The sequence below is a fragment of the Haliotis asinina genome, chromosome 10 (assembly GCF_037392515.1).
Source record: "Haliotis asinina isolate JCU_RB_2024 chromosome 10, JCU_Hal_asi_v2, whole genome shotgun sequence".
Taxonomy (NCBI): Eukaryota; Metazoa; Mollusca; class Gastropoda; order Lepetellida; family Haliotidae; genus Haliotis; species Haliotis asinina.
In genome coordinates, this window is record NC_090289.1 from 13,823,162 (window position 1) to 13,845,481 (window position 22,320).

Genomic DNA, 22,320 nt, shown 5'->3' on the forward strand with positions numbered 1-22,320 from the left:
TAAGTTTGTAAGTTAAGAAAACATTCACCACCAATGTGCGTTATATCGAGGATTAAGGGCGCTTCGAGCCCACATCAGTTTGTTTATTACAGTACGGATATGTGTCATGGGGCTGGATCAGTGTCTTGTGGTAAATGACTGGCACGATCCCTCATTTTAGAGTCGGTGCCAGTTTCGCCTTCTGTTTTGCCTGTAAAGATGCCAGTGCATGCTTTAGCAGGTGATGACATTTACGCGACCAATGAAATAACGCGTAACAAATGCCTTCTGTCGCCATTTGCGTTTACGCCATTTGTTCTCCGAAGGGGGTATAATAAGTCAAATCCGATATTCTTCAATACGGTTTGATTTATACGTTAAAGCGTCTATTTTGTTGAAAGCACATCAGATGTGTTCACATACAATAAAAGCACAATCTCTAAGTTAAAAATAAGTTGATAGTGGTGGTATGACATAGATGCATTCACAGTGATGCTGCTTTTCCCGTCCCAGCCTCGGAGGGAAGTCAACATCTAAACCTTCTGCTACAGTTAGCCGCTGGTGCCTGGCTTTATTTGAAGAGAATCTGAGAGGCGTACTTTTAATTTTGGCGTTATTTTTGGCTCGGATACTTATTTCAACACGAGATGAGGGTGACCTAAGCTCCCCTAGCTCACCGATTGCGCGCCTATGGCGTGCGGCAACAGACTATATCTCTCTAACGCAAGGATGATGGTGTCATGGCGTTTGCTTCCACGAAATTCCGAGATCTTGTAGACTCTAAAATGCCACCGGTGTCGCAAGTATGTTGTCATAATCTTTTTTGTCAAATGTTACTTTTTCGCATTTATATCACTAAATACACATTACCTGTTGTTCACGTAATAAATTCTAGTGAATGATGCTTAAGAACATTGGTGCTGTGTATGCGAAAGGATTCTTTAATATCACCGACAGATAACCAAATTCCTGAAATAGTTTGTTTACGATATTGGCTTATTCTTGTAATATAGTATATATTTAACCATTTTGCTGTAGAATATTTTGATTCAGCAGATTGGCCCACATTCTCAGTGGCTTTTTGACATTTTCTTATGGAAGTAAAGGATTCTATTTTGGTAAACATACCAAAGTGATCCGAATTCATTATGGGACGAAGCCAGTGGCATTCCAGGCATATCTTGTTGTTGTTTATAGGGCAAAGGAGCGAAACGCAAAGGAAAACGTTCTGATGGCAGTTTTTCGGATAGTTCTAACAGCTTTATCAGACAGGTAGGTTCAATGATGTTTTGACAGTGCGACCGTTTCCGGTGAGCGGAGCATCCAAAATGGCGGCTCTGTTCGTGTTCGTCTCTCGGTATAGGTCTATTTCGGGAGCGGGATACGCTATTCCATCCCTTACTCTGTGATTCCATCTGTGTAACGGCATCACCGCCAGATGTGCACGCCAATTTGACACTGCAGTGGAAATTGCCCAACCTTTTCAGCTGTGGATATGCATGACGAAAATAAATATTTTTCGCTAACTGTCTTGACAAAATGCCATTTAATGTTTTCTCAAATTATGATGTATCATTAATGCCCAGGCGGACAGCTAACACAACAAGAAACGTTTTATTTCTCAACATTGAAACGTAAACGTTCGCTTGTAACAATTTGTTTGTGTTCAAAATAACTGAATGTTGAGATGATTTCCCATCACTTATTTAATTGCTTCAACAATTATTGACATGTTCATTTAAAATAGGTTTAGCTTGTTACTTAATATTTGAAAGGCTTTAAATTGTATATTAAATAAAAACAGTTAAGGTATTGGGTGTATTTATATTACGTGTGTACAATGTTGTACAAACTGTTCATGACATCATAATGATGCCCAATCTTAATGGTAAATATTCCAGAATTACTGTTTGTAGAACTTCTTAGAAAATTGTCATACAGCACACACTAATGGCAGTGATCAGACATTTCATTTAGTAATACACTGTTCCCAAATCAAGTAACATATCTGTGTAGAAACATTTATATCATACTAGTACATATTCCAATAGTTTACCCATACATAATTATGATATACTTGCTTGACATCTAGGTTTACATAGATAATACTTTGTCTTCTAAGTACCATTTTTTATATCCCCCCAAATCCTTTGTGAAAATAGTTTTATAGTTAGTGCTTGCAGATAATGAGTAAACATCTGCTAAACCTTTCAAATGCACAACTCAAATTGACGTTTGTGAACTAGGTTTCTTGTTTGAGTTGGATCTATTCAAAATTGTTGAAAACATCTTTTACTTGCCACCATTCCCATTTTTGGAAAGAATATTTCTATAATAGCCAATAAACATCATGCTCATAATACATACAATATGAGTCTAAATTTAATTTAAAGTTGCAAGGGAAAATGCAGAGGTACAGATAAGCTGCGTATCAACATAAGTTATGCAAACAGTTATGTGAAAAATAAATTCCTATTAAGTCTGTTGTGTACAAGCACACTTGAATTTTTGTAAATACTCAGTGAATTTGATCCTACATGTGTACACACAAAAAATATGAAATCTTAGTTTGGCTACCGGCGGCTAGTTATTGAGAGGGTTTATTTCAACACATGAACATGGCAACTTTAGGTCTTTTTTATTGCTCCCCATATCACAAGATGAAATTTAAATAACAATAACGCAAACCAACATTTAAACTTTATTATGTTTTTATGATAATTGGAAAGAAGCGAAATACCCAACTGAATTTCAGTGAGGTAGGTACAGTTTATTAAATCTAAGTTTCAGACTGAAATCATGAATACAGATTTTTGCACAATACTGTTTCCCTCTAACCATACATAGAAGCTGATTCTTGTCTTTCATTCTTGTCTGTGCAAAATATGGTAGTATCGTCAAAAATAGTAGTGGAAATGTAGGTTGATTTTTTTCTTTTCCTATATTTTTCCTAATTGTTGTAGCCAAGGTTTGTGATTGAACTAAATGAAACTAGTATTAGGAAGGAGACATTTTTAGTAATTGGGAAGTACAATATGAACAAACTTTTTGGACTGCTTGGCAACAGTACAGGAATCTGGATTGAAACCTCATACTGATAAAATAGAAGAATTTGTTCTCGATGAAGTTTGTCAATATGTAATTTTATGAGTTGAAAACACATAAGAAAAAAACATTTATTGCTATAGCAGTATGAATAAAAAGTGCCGCTAACAGAAATGGAGAAAAAAAATGCAAAATGTCAACCAAATTTTACATGAAAGATCAATAGGAACAGTATTTATGGTCTGACTGAATTTTATGGTATGTTTGGTGAATGGAGTGAGTGAGTGAGTGAGTGCTTTCAGCAATATTCCAGCAACATTATGGCAGGAGACACCAGAATTGTACCCATATGGGGAATGGAGCCAGGGTCCTCGGCATAACAAGCAAACGCTTTAACCACTAGGCTAGTCCACCGCCCCTGGTGAAGAGAGATGGAATACTATTTCTATCCTGACACAGTGCTGTTATTTCAAAAGTTGATATTCTTTTTGCAGGAATCATTTGTTTCTAAATTTCCGTGACTGAAGATGGGATATTTTAAGGCAGACACATGTAGGATAAATGTGGATTAGTTTCAGTTATTTTCCTCAATTGTTTTATAACAAACCTACCTGTGAACATCGGGATAAACTTTGGTTTCAGCAACCCGTGAACGTTGGGTATCAAGTGGTCAGATTCACTTACATGGTTGATGCATGTCGTCACATCCCAAATACTTGCACTGACCAAAATTCATGATGCCAGTCACAGGATTGTCTGGTCAGGTATCACATGTATCACATTACCAGAGTGAATATATTCTTTTGCGAACCTTGTATCAGGCCTCAAAACAATTTCGATGATGAACAATTTCTCTGGGAGAATTACGTCAAACGGTATATGATATGTATGATGTTTTATTGTCCCACTGGATAGTATATGTAATATATATGATGGAAGATTCTCAGGACTTTAAACTTTGTAGCTGTTACTGGTGAGTTCTAATGTAGTTGTATATGCATAGAAAATTATACTTTACATTTAGACGTTGTACTGCTTTATTGATACTTATGTTGGATCTCTTATTACCCATTATGCATTGAACTGTGGCCTCTTATCATGAGTTCTTGTGTAAGACCTTGTGTATTACTGTTACTGTTGACATTACATTGTGTTTTACTACAACTGTTTTACTATAGGAGAGCAGAGACTTGGTTTAAAGGCCTCAGTTTAACATGCACCACTTGCTTTATCAGATGAAACACATGGTGCACTGAAGAACTTGGTTGCACACTGGTCTCATGAATGTATGGACAGAGCTGCCAGTATAACATGAATTAATGATTCAATGCTTTAAAACATGGACACATAACCTTGGAGTACCCTCAGTTTGATGTGAAGACTAAGAATGCAGGGCAGATTACACATGACACAGCGTTCTGTGGTTTGAAACATCATAGTAACTACAGAGATATTGAATGTTCAAAGACCTGTTTGTGAAGGTGCTTTGTGGTTGTGGAGATAAATGTTGGGTGATATTTCTACTCAAGTGGTTGTAATGGTGCTTGTAGCTGAATGCAACCTAGAAGTTATCTAGGGCATTACAATCTGCTTTGATTGTAGTTCTGTGATACCACATTTAAATCTGAGACATAATGCCTTGATTTGGAGTTAAAATGTGTCATTCCGTACCGAATATGTTAAATGCCTTAAACAGTCACACTTTGATATAACTGAAATGCTATTTGAGATTCAAATCAATTATTTTCCAATTTGAAGTTCTTTGCTATTTATTACTGTTCAGTAACAGACTGGAACCATTAGCCTCAGTGTGCACTTATTACCATAGTGACATTCAGCCCTGGCTGTCATTCCAGTGTGTTTGACCTACTTATTACCCACAACTTGTTAACAGTCATTAAGATATTGGATAATGAGGCATGTAGCTAGACTCCATAGCTCTCTGTCAAGGCCATCTGTCATCCGTGCAGAACATTTCATCAAACAAACACCCTTGCATCACATGACAAATGATTATGTGAGTATGTATGGTTTTACAGCACTTTTAGCAATGTTTTGGCAATATCACAGCAGGGAACACCAGAAATGGGCCTTACACATTTTACCCATGTGTATAATCGAATTACATGTCTTTCATGCAATTAGGAAACATTTAACCTCTAGGGTACCCCACTGCTCCCAAATAGTTAAGATTTCAGGTATTGCTAGTAAACTTGTGACATCAGTTTTGGGTTTGGCCAACTTTAAATATCATTTAGCTTCTCTTGTAGCGTTTAACTACCCACAACTTTTAACAGCATGTTATGTGTATGAAGTATATATTTGTTCTTCTTTCTAGATACCAGATCCTGCTTTTTCTGACCCAAAAATAGTGATTCATGATGTGGTGGTTTTGAATAATAACTGTTGTTTGGGTATTTCAGTGGGATGTTAGTTCTGTGCATTTGACAACATCATGGCTGAAGCTGAGAATGTACTGACTAATAAACAGGTCTGATGGGAACATGCAGATTGAGGCACATTATGCAACAGGCTTTGGGCAGTTGTTTTGCACATTTCTGTAAAGCTGTGGCATAACAATGGGATTGATGGCTGTTTACTGAGGGGAGTATTCCCAGCAGAGTCAGTCTGCATCCCATGACAGTGCTCAGCTGCCATTACAATGCACAGGCCATACAGATGTCAGGTATGAAACTTTACTGGGGCTTGATCAGGGACCATACATGATTGTGTTAAGCTATAACAAATCAATTATTCTGGGGGGAAAAATGTTCCTTTATTAGGAAAACTGGTTTGATAGTTGAATGAGAAGAATCAAACAAAAGTCTAATGTATACATTTGTGAAAAAACAGGGTGAAGGCTACAGATAAAGTGACAGGCCTGCCAAAGAATTATGATGTGTCTGTGATAATGGAAATGTGTAGTTATGTATATTTGCACATCCAAACACAAAAACTGAAATGCATGGAAGAAGTCTGTAAATAAGGTGCTAGTTCAAAGGAAGAGTCCTGTAAAATGTCCTTCAGTCCAGAAGCCTTTGTCAGAAAAATTTAAACATTTATGCTTAGGTCTTCTGAAAATGATATGAGGGATGGGGTTGCCTGGAGGTTGAAGCGTTGGGTTATCATGCTGAAGACCCAGGTTCAATTTCCTATGTATGGGTACAGTGGGTGATGCCCATTTTTGGTGTCCCCCTTCGTAATATTGCTGGAATATTGCCAAAAGTGGCTTAAAACCACACATACTGGCAACATAATGGCAAGTTAAAGAGAAGTTTGAGACTCAAAATGGTTTTGGCACAGACTGTATGAGAATTTATACAGTAGAACTATTTTATGCGCCAGCCATGGGAAATGACAGTATGCAGGAGAGTGATAACATGCATTCCTTTCATCATTTCTGTTTTTAGAGACAATTTGTGTGTTTTGTCATTAGGACTGAGTTAGTTGGGTGTTCATCTACTTATCAAGGACACACAATGTATCAGAATACTCAGTTGTTCCTTTCTGCAGTCCCAGGTATCAGATTCTTGTTACAATCCATGTAAGTTTCGTAAGTTTCTGATCAGATGCTTTTTACAACACACATTTTGGATATTTTTATAGACAAGCTGGTTGACGAATGATATAGTCTGTTTTTGTGAATATGAAAACATTTGTGCATTTAATCTAATACATACAGCAGCAGATACTGAAAAATGTGATTAAGAAGATATAATACATTGTATATCCCTATTGTCAAAATGGCAAGTCAAGAATAAGATTGTTGTTATTATATAAAGGTGATATGAAAAACCTGGATTCTGAAGCCAGGAAATGTAAAGAAACCTGTAGTTAATAAATGATGGAAGGAAAATGGTATGCAGGTGAACACAATTAGTGAGCAGCCTGATGTGATTCACAAATACATTTAGGTTTTATTAATGAAAATCTTTGTGAATGAGCATTCCAAATTAGTAATTACAAACACTTATTATCTAAAGTGAAGTGACTGACACTAAGTTTTGTGATAATAAACTTTCTTTTGGCACACACTATTTCCAGAGGGTTGGTGGTGTAGCCTAGTGGTTCAAGCGTCCCTTGTCATGCCAGTCAGATTTGATTCCCCACAGTGGGTACAGTGTGAGAAACACATTTCTGCTGTCCCCCTGCCGTGATATTGACAGAAGGCCATACTCACTTCTCTCACCCTCAGTTTGTTAGCACCATAACCATGCTCAAAGGTTTCACCAAACATGGTAAATATCTCGGACCTGCATCAGTTTGGATTTTCTCCCTGATTTTGCTGGCATATTTCTAAAAGTGGTGTAAGCAGAAACTTGCATTATTTCCAAAGGGTTACAAAGCTATTTATCATCAGTGCCCTGAGACACAAAATCACTTCTGTCTCTGTGTTGAAAATGAGAAGTTATTTTGATTTTACGTATTTGCTTTTCAATCATGATAGGTATTTAGCAAGCACAAGAGTCGTTGATGCCATGCATTTTGCTGTAATTTTCAACAAAACTGAAAGATGCTGGACACTATCAACATTTATCTGTGTTGCAGATTATTTGTGTCATTCACTGTGCTTTGTTTGACTACATTATGCATGCGTGCCCAGTGTGTTTTCAATGTTTTCTATGGCAGTTTTTTTCTGGTTTGCAATGATGTAAAACATCATGTAATAGGGTTTGCATTTTATGGCAAAATCTTCTTCACTAATCAGTATCAACTTGTCAAATGTATTCAGCATTTATGAATTTATACTCCTTGTATGGCTACAAATTGTGCAATTTTCAAGGCTGTGTTAGTTGGAGTTGCCTCCCTTGGCTTGACCATGTTAGCCAAAACAGAGTGGAGAAAATCAATATTTGTGAGCCCAGAAGCACAGTGGAAATGTCGACAATGTTGGATTTGTGCTGAGCTGCATGTACAAGCTGCCCGAGTGTAGGCAGGTCAGGGAAGACTGGATAAAGGAGGATATATACACTGATACTCTTTCGGGAAATTAATTACGCGATATTCATCCCCAAGACCCTCTTTGAATACTGTGGCTTGAGCCTTGGGGTAAAAGAATTTGTATTATATTGTGGGATAGTTAGGTGAAGAAATTATTCCATTCCATGTTGAGAATATTGAAAGAAATTGTCTTATTTTAGATGTTACCTTGAACAAATATTAAACATGTTAAAGCGGAAACCCTTTAGTTAACATGTTAGAAAAATATATAGAAGATGTTTTAAATTGAGAGAACCACAGCTGATGCAGGCAAGGATTTCTAGACTTAACCAGAGGCTGACCATTTGCTCATATTCTGCAGTGAATGTCATGTAAATTTCTAAAATGGAATTACACATTTCCAATGTATGTTTTACATTTGTTGTGGTTATCTATGTTTCATCACAAACAGGATCAGTAAATTTCAGGTTACAAGACATTCAGTATCGTCTTGGAATGAAATGTTAGTAAAGCTCTATATTTAAGAAGCTGTTTGTGCAATCAAAGCTACAAAGCTGTGTATATGCACATTACATTCAAAGCTGGAAACAAATGTACATTAACAGCTGCAGATAAACACATATGCACCAAAAGCTACAAATTAATGTGTAACAATGGCTGAAGACAACACTAAAAGTACTCCCAAACAAACATCCAGCTACAAAAGATTCAGACAAAAGCGTAATATGTTTCACACAAGGAGCAAACACATATGCAGCAATGGTTGCAGACAAAGACAAAGGGTGTACACTTAAGGCTGCAGACAGACACAGAGAGTGTAAACATAAAGCTGCAGACAAACAAAGGGTGTGCTCTTGAAGCTGCAGACAAACACTAAGGGTGTACACATGAGACGGAAGACAAACAGACAGGGAGAAGACATGAAGCTGTAGACAAACACTATGGGTGTACACTTGACACTAGACAAACACTAAGGGTGTACTCTTTAAGCTGTAGACAAAGACAAAGGGTGTACCCCCTACACTCAGAGTGTACACTTGGCGCTTCAGACAAACACTAAGAATGTACACTTGAACCTGCAGACAAACACTGAGAAGCTGAGGGTGCACACTTGATGCTGTAGACAAACAAACAAAGACTTTTTGTGTTTAATGTAAGGCATTATAAATGCATGAAAACATCAGCTAAATAAATAGTTAATTTTATTGTTGCACTCACAACGCTCAAGATCCCATTTCACTTTCAAAGTTTTGAGTTAAGTATTGCATTGTGTTGGTTTATCATTCCATACTTGTTGATAGTAAGGGCTGTTTCAAACCATGGTGATTGTGTTGTGTTGTGTTGTGTTGTGATGCAGACTCCTTGTACAATTTATGAATTTACCTGCCAGTCATTCAGAAACTAACATAAGTGTAAAACCCTGCTTGCTCTTTGTTTGAGATTATGATGACTGTTTTATGTGGACTCACAAACAGTGGGGTCCCAGGGATCCACAATTATTAGTTTCAGTTGTGTGCTTCCTGGCAATGTGCAGGTCGTGTAAGACTGCATAAAAATATGGGACTTTGATGACTGTTTTATGTGGACTCACAAACAGTGGGGTCCCAGGGATACACAATTGTTAGTTTCAGGTGTGCTTCCAGGCAATGTGCAGGTCCTGTATGACTACATAAAAATAATTAAATGTTTCTTGGGCACATATTTGTCAAATGTAACTGTTTTGATAATGCCTTAGAGCCTGGAATAAATCCTTCAGTCATATGGACTGACGAATGAAATGATGCATGTAATTGCCCTGAAAGAAACAACCAAACACTTAGTAAAGTCATAAATGTGTTGTGGGTACAATGAATAATTTTGTGAGTCCTGGACTGCGTAAATGTATTTGGCTGCATCCATTCTCTGCATTTGTGTGTACTGGATGCACATTTGTGCTTCGCTTGAAACCGTAATTTATTGGAATCCTACATCACCTAGTCAAAACTTTTGTGAAAACTCAAATTGAAAGAGGAAAACATATACTTATCATAGATGTGTTGTGGGTAGAGTGAATATTATGGTACCTCCCTAAATACTCCATGAATTTTTTGTTTTGCTGCTTCCATTCTCTACATTTGTGTGTACTGGATGCACATTTGTACATCGTGTAACACTCTGGTCTTCCAGGAGAAACTTTCTTTAATTTAGTAATGTTAAATATGTTTCAGTAATGATGGTTGCATTTGACCATCAGACAAGTTGAAACCCACCAGAATCAAACTGCTTGGGGTTTATTCTCTTCAACCTCAGTAATCCTTGTTCTTGGCAGTAATGAGTATACACTTGCTTCTCAATCATGGTGAAACAATATATGACAATGGGTCCTGTCTCATACATATGTATATGCTGGAGCATGACATGGCAACCCCTGGCACTCGGATGCTGTGATCAACATACGGATGTGGAGAACGTTTGAGAGAGGTGCATAGCCAGATGTGCCAAGAAATCCATTGCATGGATATTTGCTTCAACACATATGCTAGCCTTATGGAAGTATCTAGAAGTCAGTGTAAAGGGTGTATTGACAAGACAAACAGGCTTTTATTGTGTTGTTTGAAGGGCTTTCAAAGTCTCCTTGTTCATGTCTTCAAGAAAGGTTACATAAGTAGGTCTGATTTTATGTTATGACATATCCTTTCTTCATTTTCTTGGAAATACCTGGACCTGTGAAAGTAAATTTGTGTGTGTGATCCTATCATGCATCTTTCTGTAATATATATTAACATGATGAGAACCTGATGATTATGAACCTTGTCTGCAACTGTTAAATTAACCATCAGTGTGTTTCTAAACATTGAGATACATTCTCATACCAGCATTCATGAACAAAACTTGTGGTTAAGGGATTACAGGACTTAATGTACATTATGAAATTTCAAGAATATATATTTCATTCATAACAACCGTAGGTGTATTGCATTTTGTCAACACTGCCATCCAATTTTAAATAATCATTTATTTGTAAATAATTTTTCACTGAAATGGAAAATAAAAGATGTATCTGCCCTTTTTGTTTTATTTTGTCGATCAGCTCAAAGAATTTTGTATCCTGAAGTGTTTCTAAACGGGGATACACCTTGATTAAATTTGTGTCTTTGTTGTGTAAAGACGAAACAAGACGGTCATATCAGAACATAAAGAGGCTTCAACTCAAATGGTAATCCCTTGTAGGTACTCTTCATTGGATTTTTGAAAGGAGGTTATTTCAGTTCCCCTTGCTAATGACCCAGTTTTGTTTCTCTACTAATAGATAGTTCCAGGTTATGGTGACATGTTTCTTGAGCCAAAATCTAAATTCATGGACTGGCACTGGTGGAGACACAAAAAGTATTCAGTTGGTACATTCGTCACTGCCATCTCAAGTTCAGTGACAAACCCAGACAATCAACAAATTCAGTAGTTTTCAGTTTGACTTATATATGTGATCAGTGTCTGTGTATTACTGAAAAAAGACAAATCATTTAAATGATGCATAACAATCTAATGAGAAGACATGTACATGTGACCATAACTGCTTGGACTTGTCAGTGCAGACTCTGTAAGGCAGAGTTTCGCTTAATTCATAAGGTCTACATTGTGTAAATATATTAAATATTAAAATGATAATCAATGCTAGACAAGCCAAAAGTTCATAATAGCACTTCCTGGTTTTCATTTGTGATATTTCTAGGTGTAAAGAATAAACAGTCATACTCATGTTCAAATCGGTCACATTTTAATGTTCAATAGCCTACCTTTAAAAATGTTACTGTTTTTTGACAACTTTTGTTTTGACAGTGGCTCTGGAAACATTTTCTAACAGTATTTGTATGTCATATATATGCAACAGATGTACTATAGTGAAAAAATTACCCTTAATACCTCAGTCTAAGTGAACTTAGTCTCAGTTTCATTCATTACACTCCTCTACTGAGTCTAGCAAACCCAAGGAAAGTCAGGTAACCTGTGAGATTGTGGAGGCAGTACACTGCTTACCAAATCATGATAGTGGACATCCGCCCTTACGGCTTACCAAATCATGATAGTGGACATCGGCAAATACCAGTTACGAAATCGTGATAGTGGACATCTGCAAATACGAGTTACCAAATCGTGATAGTGGACATTCGCAAATACGAGTTACCAAATCGTGATAGTGGACATTCGCAAATACGAGTTACCAAATCATGATAGTGGACATCGGCAAATACGAGTTACCAAATCGTGATAGTGGACATTCGCACATACCTTTTGAACTTATACCTTGAAAAGGTTTCTATCTGAATGATTCCGAATGGGATTTGCCATACTATCTCTTCTGGGTGATGCACATGGAAGGAACACGCTAGAATAGTGTCAACAGTGAGTATTGCAGTTGCTGAAAATAGCGATTTTGTTAATATTCTAGAATGTCAGCTTGGAGAAACATTGGATAATGGTATCCTTGTCATCCTTGACCTTATTTTCAAGGTCACAAGGACACTTTGGCTACTTTTCAGATTCTTGTTAACACGATGTCTTATGAAATATTGTACCCAACATTTTCAAAATTGATGACAGCTACTCTGGGGTATTACGCACAGTTTTTGGTGACCCTGACCTTATTTTCAAGGTCAATATTATCAATGTTTCATTGTTCTTTAGCGGCAGGGGACATTGCCATATTTGTGGCAAACACTTGTCACACATATTTTTATCCCCAGTTGTGAGTTTAGTGCAAAGCGGAGGATATAGTATTAGGCTCAGTCTGTTTGTATGTGCATACTAATTAGAATATCTTAAGAACCACTGACTAGATTTATTTTCATATTTGGTACCTAGGTTTGGTACGTAGGTTCATCTCACAGTCTAAGTAAACTTAGTCTCAGTGTATTTCATTACACTCCACCACTGAGCCTAACAAAACCTAGGAGAAGGTCGCGTCAGGTAACCTTTGAGCGACCAATGACCGTCCAATCAAACACGAGACGGTTAAATAGATTTAACCAATCAGACAATGGCTACTCTTTAGGGATCAGATGGACTTTCAAAATATTCAGGTCACTGACACAGATCTCTACACAAACAAAAATCTGCATATAACACAATTATTTCACCTGCAGTATATATGCTTTGGGGTTTCTGTTGACATGGTTACAATTAACTAATGTTTCCGCAAGATAACATCCTTGAATATTGTTAAAGGCACTAATTTCAGCGACAATTTACTCACCGTTGTCATGGTTGTACGTATGCTGTGTGCATCACCCAGGAGTGAGTGTACGCTAATTAGCATTTGGAATCGTTCGGGTACGAACCTTTTTGAGATAAAAAGTTCAAAAGGTATGTGCGAATGTCCACTTTTGCGATTTGGTAAGCTGTGTTCTGATTGGTCAATCTCAAAGATTACCTGATGCAACCTCTCATAAGGTTTTGTTAAACTCAGTAGTAGAGTGTAACGAAAAGTACTGAGGATAAGTTTTCTTAGACTGGTTCATCTCAGTATAAGAAAGGTCCCAGTCAGGTTTGATGACCTTGACCTTCATTTTGAGGTCACTGAGATACCTCAAGAGCTGTTCACTAGATTTTCTTCATATTCAACACCAAGCTTTATCAGGGGAAGGCACAGGGACCAGTCGATTTTGTTGGCCTTTAATCTTATTTTCACTCACAAATTTATATGATCGAACATAGACTTTCAAGCCTTATGTTGAATGTTCTTTTACAGTTAATTCCTTTATTACTATTTTGTCCATATTTCATACACCTCGACATTCATGTCAAGGTAGTGTATGAAGTAGCATCTGCCCGGTGGCCTGCTGATTGATATTTACATAGTGGGCTTACAACTTTAATTCACAGCATGCCTTGTGGGCTGATACATTTCTTAAGGGTATACATTTGACAGTGTCAGAAACTACGGGAAATATTTCGAAAATAGTTTACAATTGTTGAAGCTAGACAATGTCTGTATGGTTCATGATCAATCAAACCATAAATTCCACAGATCAGCCTACACATTTATCTAAACTAAATGTGATTGGTCTGGAGAATGCTTTCAGCCAAGGAACAGTGATGGTCTTTTCTGATAGTCTGTCACAATCACACATCAATTCATTAATTACATTATTGTAACATCTTATATCAGTTTCTCTTTTTTCATACAGGGCTGTTACATGTTAGTGGGGCCAGGAACATTTTTAGGTTTTCTGTGTATTTTTAGGAGTTTCATAGACTGGTCAAGGTCTATATGACTCTTCAAAATAATTTTGTGTTTGAACAACTACAGTGCAAGATCTCAAGGAAGTTTGAGAGTAATGTTTTTGTTGACAGTTTACTTCATCTTAAACTACGACCTTCAATTTCCTTTTAAGTTTGATTTGATAGTATGTGGTTGGGGATTATGTCACCTTGGTGACAATGCTTGTTCTATTTGAAAACAACAGTTATAGCAATCTGCGGCACAAACAGTTCTAAGGCAATTCAGTTGAAAAATAGGCAACAAATGTGAAATTTTTATGCAGTGATTCGAAGATACTGTCTCGAACTGTTATTTGAGTAAACAGTTTGCTAGTTTTCATTGTCATTAAATATGGCAAATTATCCCACAAGCAGGCAGCAACTGGCATTATCTTAGTGTAGGCTAGTGGTTAGAGTGTTCACTTAAAATCATGCAAAAGACAATGGTTCAATTCCCAACATGGATACAATGAGTGAAGACAATTACCTGAGTTCCTAGCCTGGATTATAGGACCACAGCTCCAGATAGATTTAGCTCAAGTCAGTACTGTACCGACTGTATTGTGTTGGAGTGGACATTGTGAATGTTGAGTGGGTATTTCATTTTCCTTTACTTGCTGCTTTCAAATGAGGGTATTTCAGTGATTTTGATCACCTAAGAATATGTCATTGAGTAAGTTTAGTAAACAGTTATGTACTCCCTTATCATACCTGATAAAAAAACAGCATGAGTATAATGGAAAAAAATTTAATATAAAATCAGTCATCCTGTGTACTATCAGTACAAATCTTTAACAATTGATGTCTTACTCATTATGCAAGTGATTTTTATAAATATATTCAGTGTGCATACGTTTTGAAGTTTAAAGTTTAATCATATCTAACATTTGAAATGGGTAATTGGCTTGCATCAGTTTTTTGGGGGGTTTTTCAATGCATAATTGGAAGTTTTCTCTGCATATTTTACCTTTATAGGCAGCTTATCTGAGCCTCTGGAGGGTTCAGCTCTCAAAATTTTCTATGCATATTTTACCCAGATAGGCAACTTGTCTGAGCCTCTGTAGAGCTGGTGATCTTGCCTCACAATGAAATATTTCCTTTTGTTTGAGAAAAAAATCCTTTATGTTATACATTCCTACACCCATAAACCAAGTTTAGTGGTTGTTTTGCTGGCTCGACACATGACTTAATGTAGAAGTTTTGATACATTTGAGAATTATCCTAAATGACACATAGTACCCCAGCATGGGTAGCAGCTAGTGCCGGTGCCTAGGACCATACATAACTTGTTAGGTAATATCCTTAATTATTTTTCTCCATGCTGTTAGACACACAGGAGTATTGGGATCTATATAAACGTGAGCATGTTCACCCCTCTTGGGGGCTATGAGGTAGTTTAGTGATAAAAGTGTTCACTCATCACACTGAAGACCTGGGTTCAGTTCCCCACATGCATGCAAAGTAAGAAGCACCATTTCTGGTGTCCGTGCCATGATGTTGCTGGAATATTGCTGAAAGCAGTGTAAGACTTAACTTACTCACTCACTCACTACACACTGAACGTTCCCTGGGATCATATGTACTGTTACTGTAGTTTCATATTATAAAACACACAGTTTTCTTCTTGAATATTTGTATCAAAGGAAAAGTGATGAAGGGTTTATAATAAGGGATGGCACATGACTTTACCTCCAGAATATGTATCAATTTTTCAAAGAAAGCCCACATACATTATTCAACACTGCTCAGCAGATGCAAGGTTGTTGAGTTTGTTTTGTTTGTTTTTTCAGAAAGGATTACATTCAATAAGCTTGGGATATTGGTATTTTTATGATTTATATTTTATCAGTATGTCAATGAATAACTACATCATTATTCAAAATATCAAGATTTAGATATATCCCTAACTAGTTTTGTCCAGTTTATGTATAATTTATATAAGCTAAAGAAGAAGTACGTTCAAATTACTATAAGGAAGTAGAAAAAAAAGTGTTGTTTAATAAAGACTGCTACAAATTCTGTATGTTCACATACAGGCTATAGGAACTATGCCATTTGGCCAAATGTTCAAGGTGTATCATTCAGGCATTCCAGTCCAGTGCCTACTTGAAAAATGTGAGCTTAGTTTGTTGAGTCTATGTTAGTATGCAAGTAAGACCAAGGCCTTTGTACCCCTTTGATAGGGAGCTGACAATGCAATGCCAATGCAATATCTGTGCATGGCCGCCTGTGTGCTACAGGATATCAAACTTCAAATTTGTGAAACCTTGCTGTTGTAGATGCTATGGCACCTATAGAATCGTGCGATGATTGTATGGACGACATAGTACGACTGCGTGAAAATGGAACAGTTGTAGCCCTATTGGGGACAAATGTGAACAAGGCATTAGTGATTGTGAGTTCCCCCAACCTCTAGTTTTGCACTTGCCATGAAACCCTGAAATGACACTTTCAGTTTTTAAGGAAATATATTTGTAAGCAGTTGTTACAAGAATTTTTTTACAATTAAGAAGGAATTGATAGATTTGACACTTGTTAAGGTTATGTAAGTTTATACTATAGGTTTTATGATTGCTTGTGTTAAGGTTATAGAGTGAATGAATGTTAAATGTACCAAGTGAATTCTGATTGGAGAATGACCTAGCTTGTCTAACATGGATATTGTCTTGGGGGTTGCATGAGTACACATTCCAAGAAGCTGTTCCCAACAGACAGTGTTTGATCCCGGTGATGCAGATAACAGGATATCATGTTTTACATGACTGGATTGCACTGGACGTGAAACAGCCCCAAATACGTCAGCATTTGAGAAAATAAGGATTTTTCAAAGTCTTGATTACTGTATTGCTTTGTGAGGGCTTCTAGATAATCTCTGGTATGTCACAGATAAATCAAAGTTCGTAATATTGGCATTGAGTATTTGTCATGGACATTCCTACTTTGTTGTAACACTTGGTGTTCAAGAAATATGTCTTGCTCATCATCTGAATATTGGGTTTTACTACCTACTATGAAAACCTTGCTGGTATACTTGATTTGTCAAGTTCATCTGTAACTAACCTTAATATTGTCTGAACTCAGTAGCAGTTAAAGTGTGTGGGAATGCTCTACTGTTGTTGAAATGGTGTGGGCGGCCATACCTGCCCATATTCGGTATAGTTGTAGTGGCTTGGCTGGTTCTCTGGACAGCCGATAACAACAAGTGGGCAGTTACAGGAACAGAGACTACTAAAACTTGAAAAGCTTGAAATTTTGTTTCATTGTGAAGTTGATCTCAGGTTATGATGGATGGGAAGTATGTGCTACCTCATCCTCCGGAGACGATGTCATTGTTGTCAATATGTTGGATACTTTGTGTTTATACACCGAGAAATATAGAACTCTTCTGTCTTGCTCCCGCGTGGTTGCACAAGGGGTGAAAGTGAGTTATGTCATGGAATAATTTAAAATGAAGAAATCAAGGAACTGATTTCCAAAAGCAAAGGCAGCAGACCTCCATCAAGTGTGTTAGTATTCTATATCATAACTATGTTGTACATGTGTGGACTATCATCATCAGAGCCGATATAGTAAGACCATGATTTTGAACTGTCACCAAGCTACTTGTGTCATTGACCAGGTGAGGTGGCTCTTTGTTGTCAGAAACATGTCAGCAGTGGAAAATGTGTGTAAGATGATCGGGAACATTGTGGTAATACAATGCTGAAATTGGATCAGTTCTTGTTTAACTTTGGAGTTGTGTGATTTCTGCTTCTCATGACATCCATTTTATGTGGATCTGCATTGAAAAGGAACAGGAAAATATGTACAGTTTATGTGATCTTTTGAGAAAGAATTCTCTAACCTTGTGACAGTGGAAACACATGCCCTAGCAGTGATATCCAAAATAGTTTGGTACATGGCAATTGTGGGAAGTGGGACCAAATAACTAATGAAGTTCAGAGACTTGGAGTGTCATGTTAACTCAAGGCAAGAGGTTTTTGATGTCCATGGCTTTTCTGTTTGTATTAAGATCCTGCACATGCTGGAACTCTGCTATGCAACAGGTATGACCACACTTTTTTATGGCTGCACTGTTTATATGGTGGTGAACTAGTGTAGTAATGTGACCAGTTTTGATAGGGAACTTTGAAGATTTGGTTAGAACTGGTCTTCCGCAACCCATGCTGCTTGTATGAGGCAAGTGATAACGTCAAATGGTCAGGAGCACTGGCCCGGTTGATCCATGTCATCACATCCCAATTGCATGGAATGGTGCTCATGATATCAGTCAGTGGATTGCCTTGTCCAAACCTTTATATGCAACTCTGTCATATAGCTGGAATGTTGCTGAGTATGGGGTTAAGCAGACAAAGATTAGCATGAAAGTACATCTGACTGTTCTTAGGTCAGGTTTGGTACCTGAAGTGTACCTGAACTACAACAAAAATGAGTTGGGTGCATGGATGGTCAGATTGTCTGATGTGCTGCAGTTTTCTGTTCTGAGATGCATCCCAGAGAAACCTATGGTCTTGGTTCCATTTTGAAATTCTTTAGGTCAATCCTCATCATACTTAATTAGTCTGCTTTGCTCTGGTCTCTCTCCCCTCATCAAGTACTTAGAGTGTGACTGAAATAGTAAAAATACTTTTTGAAATGTTGAATGCAACTCACTGACTCTTTAAGTGTGATTTCAGACTTCTTTTATCATATTCCAGCCACTCATGTTTGCTAAACTAAGACCAGGCCTCAACCATCCTTGGTCAGTTCATTCATGAATCCTCAGGGTAGTGATATCATTTGATAAGTCAGATCAAGAGCTTCAGTGTAACACGAGTGCTTTAACCATTTTACTATTCAGAGCCCGGTGTTATGTGTGAACTAACTTGCAGGAAAAACAGTTCATTTAATCATTTCTTTGTATTCAGTATGCAATTTTATATAGATGTGAACGAAACTACATTTGAAACCATGCTATTTCTGCTTGTTATTTTGGTTCTTCCCATGTGAAATTTTAATGTTGGTGACGTGGATGGTAGTTTCAAAAATCATAATTTGTGTCAGGTTATGTTTGGAAATGAAATGATATATTGGAATTATTTTAGTGAATTATGCATCAAATTTATAGCAAGATTTAGTCACCTGTTTTCATGCATTTCTAGAGAACTGCTGCCGTGGTTCAGAATATTTCAGGAAACAACATTCTATTTTCATGGTAATAAGAGAGAAATAACAATAAAATTCAATCTATCCCCCTATTTATATATCTTGTTGACGAGATCATCTTAAATGTTGAGCTGAAGCTCATGACATCACAGTTTGCTGTTTCCATGACGTCACAAGATGGCTGGAGCATTCTATGGTGTACATAGACAGTGACATCATGAATAAATTGTTCCACTTAACTTTACCAGAAGTATTTATAGAATCCTCTGAGAATTCCTCAAGATTCGGCAAGTTCCAGCATATTGTGAAACCCCAACGCCATCTGTTATTTCTAGTACCTTTATACCTAAAAATGCCATGTAGTCTATCAATATCCCCTTTTGTGCCACCTTAGACTGTTCCAGTTGAATACTCGACTAGAGTTCAATATGGTGGAAGGGGGTTGGCAGGGGTGATATTGATTTTGTAGATGTAATTTCCCCATGTTCCCAGTTCTCAGGGTGACCGGGATTCTACGAGAAGTCTATTGATTATTATGGGATGCCGGTAGGCTCTTATCATTATTAATGCAATGAACAGAACACACAAGCTTGTTGCTGGCATCGTCACCTTATAGTATTGATGTAAAACGACCATGGAGAGAGGAATGTTGTAGTGTAGCTTGTTATCACCTTCAACCCAACAATTACGGCCCAACTTTTGCCAGAGAAGTCCCGGAGATCTAAGCAGAAGGACAATGGCTTGTCTGGCAAAGGGTCGGACATAATGCATGATACCCAACCTAGGAGGATGGGACGACTGAGAAAAATCCTGTCTGGCCTAAGCGACATTGATTCTCTTGTGGTAGTATACACTTCTCCATTTCTCTAGTCCTTCCTGTGAAAAATAAATAACCATGTTTGCATCTGATTCTGTGATGCACAGAACCAGGTTTTTCCTTTGTTTATGTATATCTATGTTGTGAAGAATCTACTGTTTCCATGCTGTCTTGACCATAGTAGTCAGAAATATGATGAATAGTAGTTATATTTTAGCAAGTGTATTATGGTTATTGAGAATTATGAGAACCAAGATGTCTGTTATGTTGTATCTGAACTACAGAGATGATTAACATTTCAAAAAGTAATATCATGCATTATTTACATTGAGGCCGTTTTAACAGGGATGCTTGTGTTGTGATGCGCATGTGTTAATTCCGTTTTGAAGTTCCATACCAGATATATTCAGAATAAGCCTACAGAACTTCCTTTTTTCATGATCATAAAGTTTCCTTATTAGCAATGAGACATGCAGTAAAAGTGTGAAGTTTGAAAACATTTTGAAGGTACTTTATGATTCAAAATTTTATGTGCAGCCACAACAGACTCATTTTGTATTTATATAAAGGATCTTAGGTCTAAGCTTCAACAAATAGACGGGTGTACTTGGTACTTTCTGTCATTTTAGCCTTACGAATTTTGAATGGTAAATATCATAGATATAAACATTGTATTTGGCAAGACTTGACAAGCTAGTCTCCAAATATTTATCAACTCAAAATTCTCAAGTGTGAAAAATCTTTTCATGTAATGTCATTAATTAATTCTGTCTTATGAAAAAAACCCCGTTCCCATCTCTTACAACTGTTGATTGTTGGGTAGCCTAATGGTTAAATCTTTCACTCGTCACACTGAAGACCTGGGTTCAATTCCCCATATCTGTACATTATGTGAATCCCATTTCTGGTGTCCCCGTCTGTGATATTGCTAAAAACGACATAAAACCCAACTCACTCACTGTCAGTACTCTTCCAATTTAGACCATTTATTAGACTGTAGCACAGCTATATTTCTGGCAGTTAATTATTTTGATAATGCTGGCAACCATCACTAGGGGTGTACTAACTCACAAATTGAAATGTAATATATTGTTATACATTGTATTGCAATCCGATTGCAATCAATATTAGGATATATTGGGGGCTAAAGTGTAAGGAAGTGAGTGACACTGATGTGATTGTACAATGAGATACTAAATTGAAAAATAGTAAGGCCCAAATTAAGAAGGAAAATATCAGCTGTAAATGAAAATCTGCATCACTGTATGCTGAAATTGTAGAGTTAATGACAAAAACTATTCTATTTTTCTTTTACCCAAGATAACAGTTCTGAGCAAACATGCAATATGTATTGTTTGAAAAGCATATTGCTGTAAACTGTTGTATCATGGTCATTTTTTCGTGTCTTCAATTATAAGTCCTCCTTTGATCACATAGACAAAACAGTGCTAGGATTGTATTAGACATAGAATGTGGTTCTTAACTGACCTAAATACTAGTATTTGCGTAATTATCCATATATGTCACAAAGAAATACAATTTTTATTCTCATTTTGTATTATCTTGCTAAGACATCTTGCTGTATATGATAACATTTAATGCTGTCAACATACTCCATGAAGAGGAATAAAGAATTTGTTAACTATTCATTAGAACTGATGTACGTGAATTCCCCTGACTTTAAATGTTAGTGAAAAACATTAATTACTTTGGCACAGCACCTGTGCCTAAGTGCATGAGTTCTCCCACACCTGTGTTGGGGCATGCTTTGTGCAGCAGTATCTGCACACCTGGGTCCAAATGCATCATTTCCGTGCACAACTCTGTGTCTATTCTCATATGACTGGGTCTACATGCATCACTTCTTTTGAATGAACTCATCCAGATGCAGGAAGTTGTTTGACAAGACTCATCTTGTACAACTTCTGGAATGGATTTTGTGTGCCAAATGGTTTTCATGCACTATGTGTTCTGAGGACATGAATGTTGTTATAGAGTTAACAATAGTAACTGAACACAGTGGCAGTATTGATGAGAATGTTGTCTTGTTGATTTTCTTTTAAAATATAATATCTATCTAATAAATGCATTTCACATATTGTATCTTAAATATTATATTTTGCTATAGATATAGACATTGTTATATGTCTCAGTAT

At 36.9% G+C, this 22,320-nt stretch overlaps 1 protein-coding gene across 4 annotated transcripts in view; it reads left to right on the forward strand.

Moving 5' to 3' along the window:
* The first annotated feature begins 431 nt into the window (after nt 1-431).
* Nucleotides 432-22,320, forward strand: part of LOC137299153 (voltage-dependent L-type calcium channel subunit beta-1-like) — a 62,047-nt gene continuing 40,158 nt past the window's right edge. The window contains exons 1-2 of one of the 4 annotated variants that reach the window (XM_067831703.1): nt 432-782; nt 1,177-1,251. In XM_067831703.1, coding sequence (XP_067687804.1) covers nt 720-782; nt 1,177-1,251 — 138 coding nt within the window. In that variant the 5' untranslated portion in view covers nt 432-719. Of the gene's footprint in view, nt 783-1,176; nt 1,252-19,903; nt 20,191-22,320 lie in introns of those variants that run through there. The other 3 variants (XM_067831700.1, XM_067831704.1, XM_067831702.1) reach the window with 3 other exon arrangements.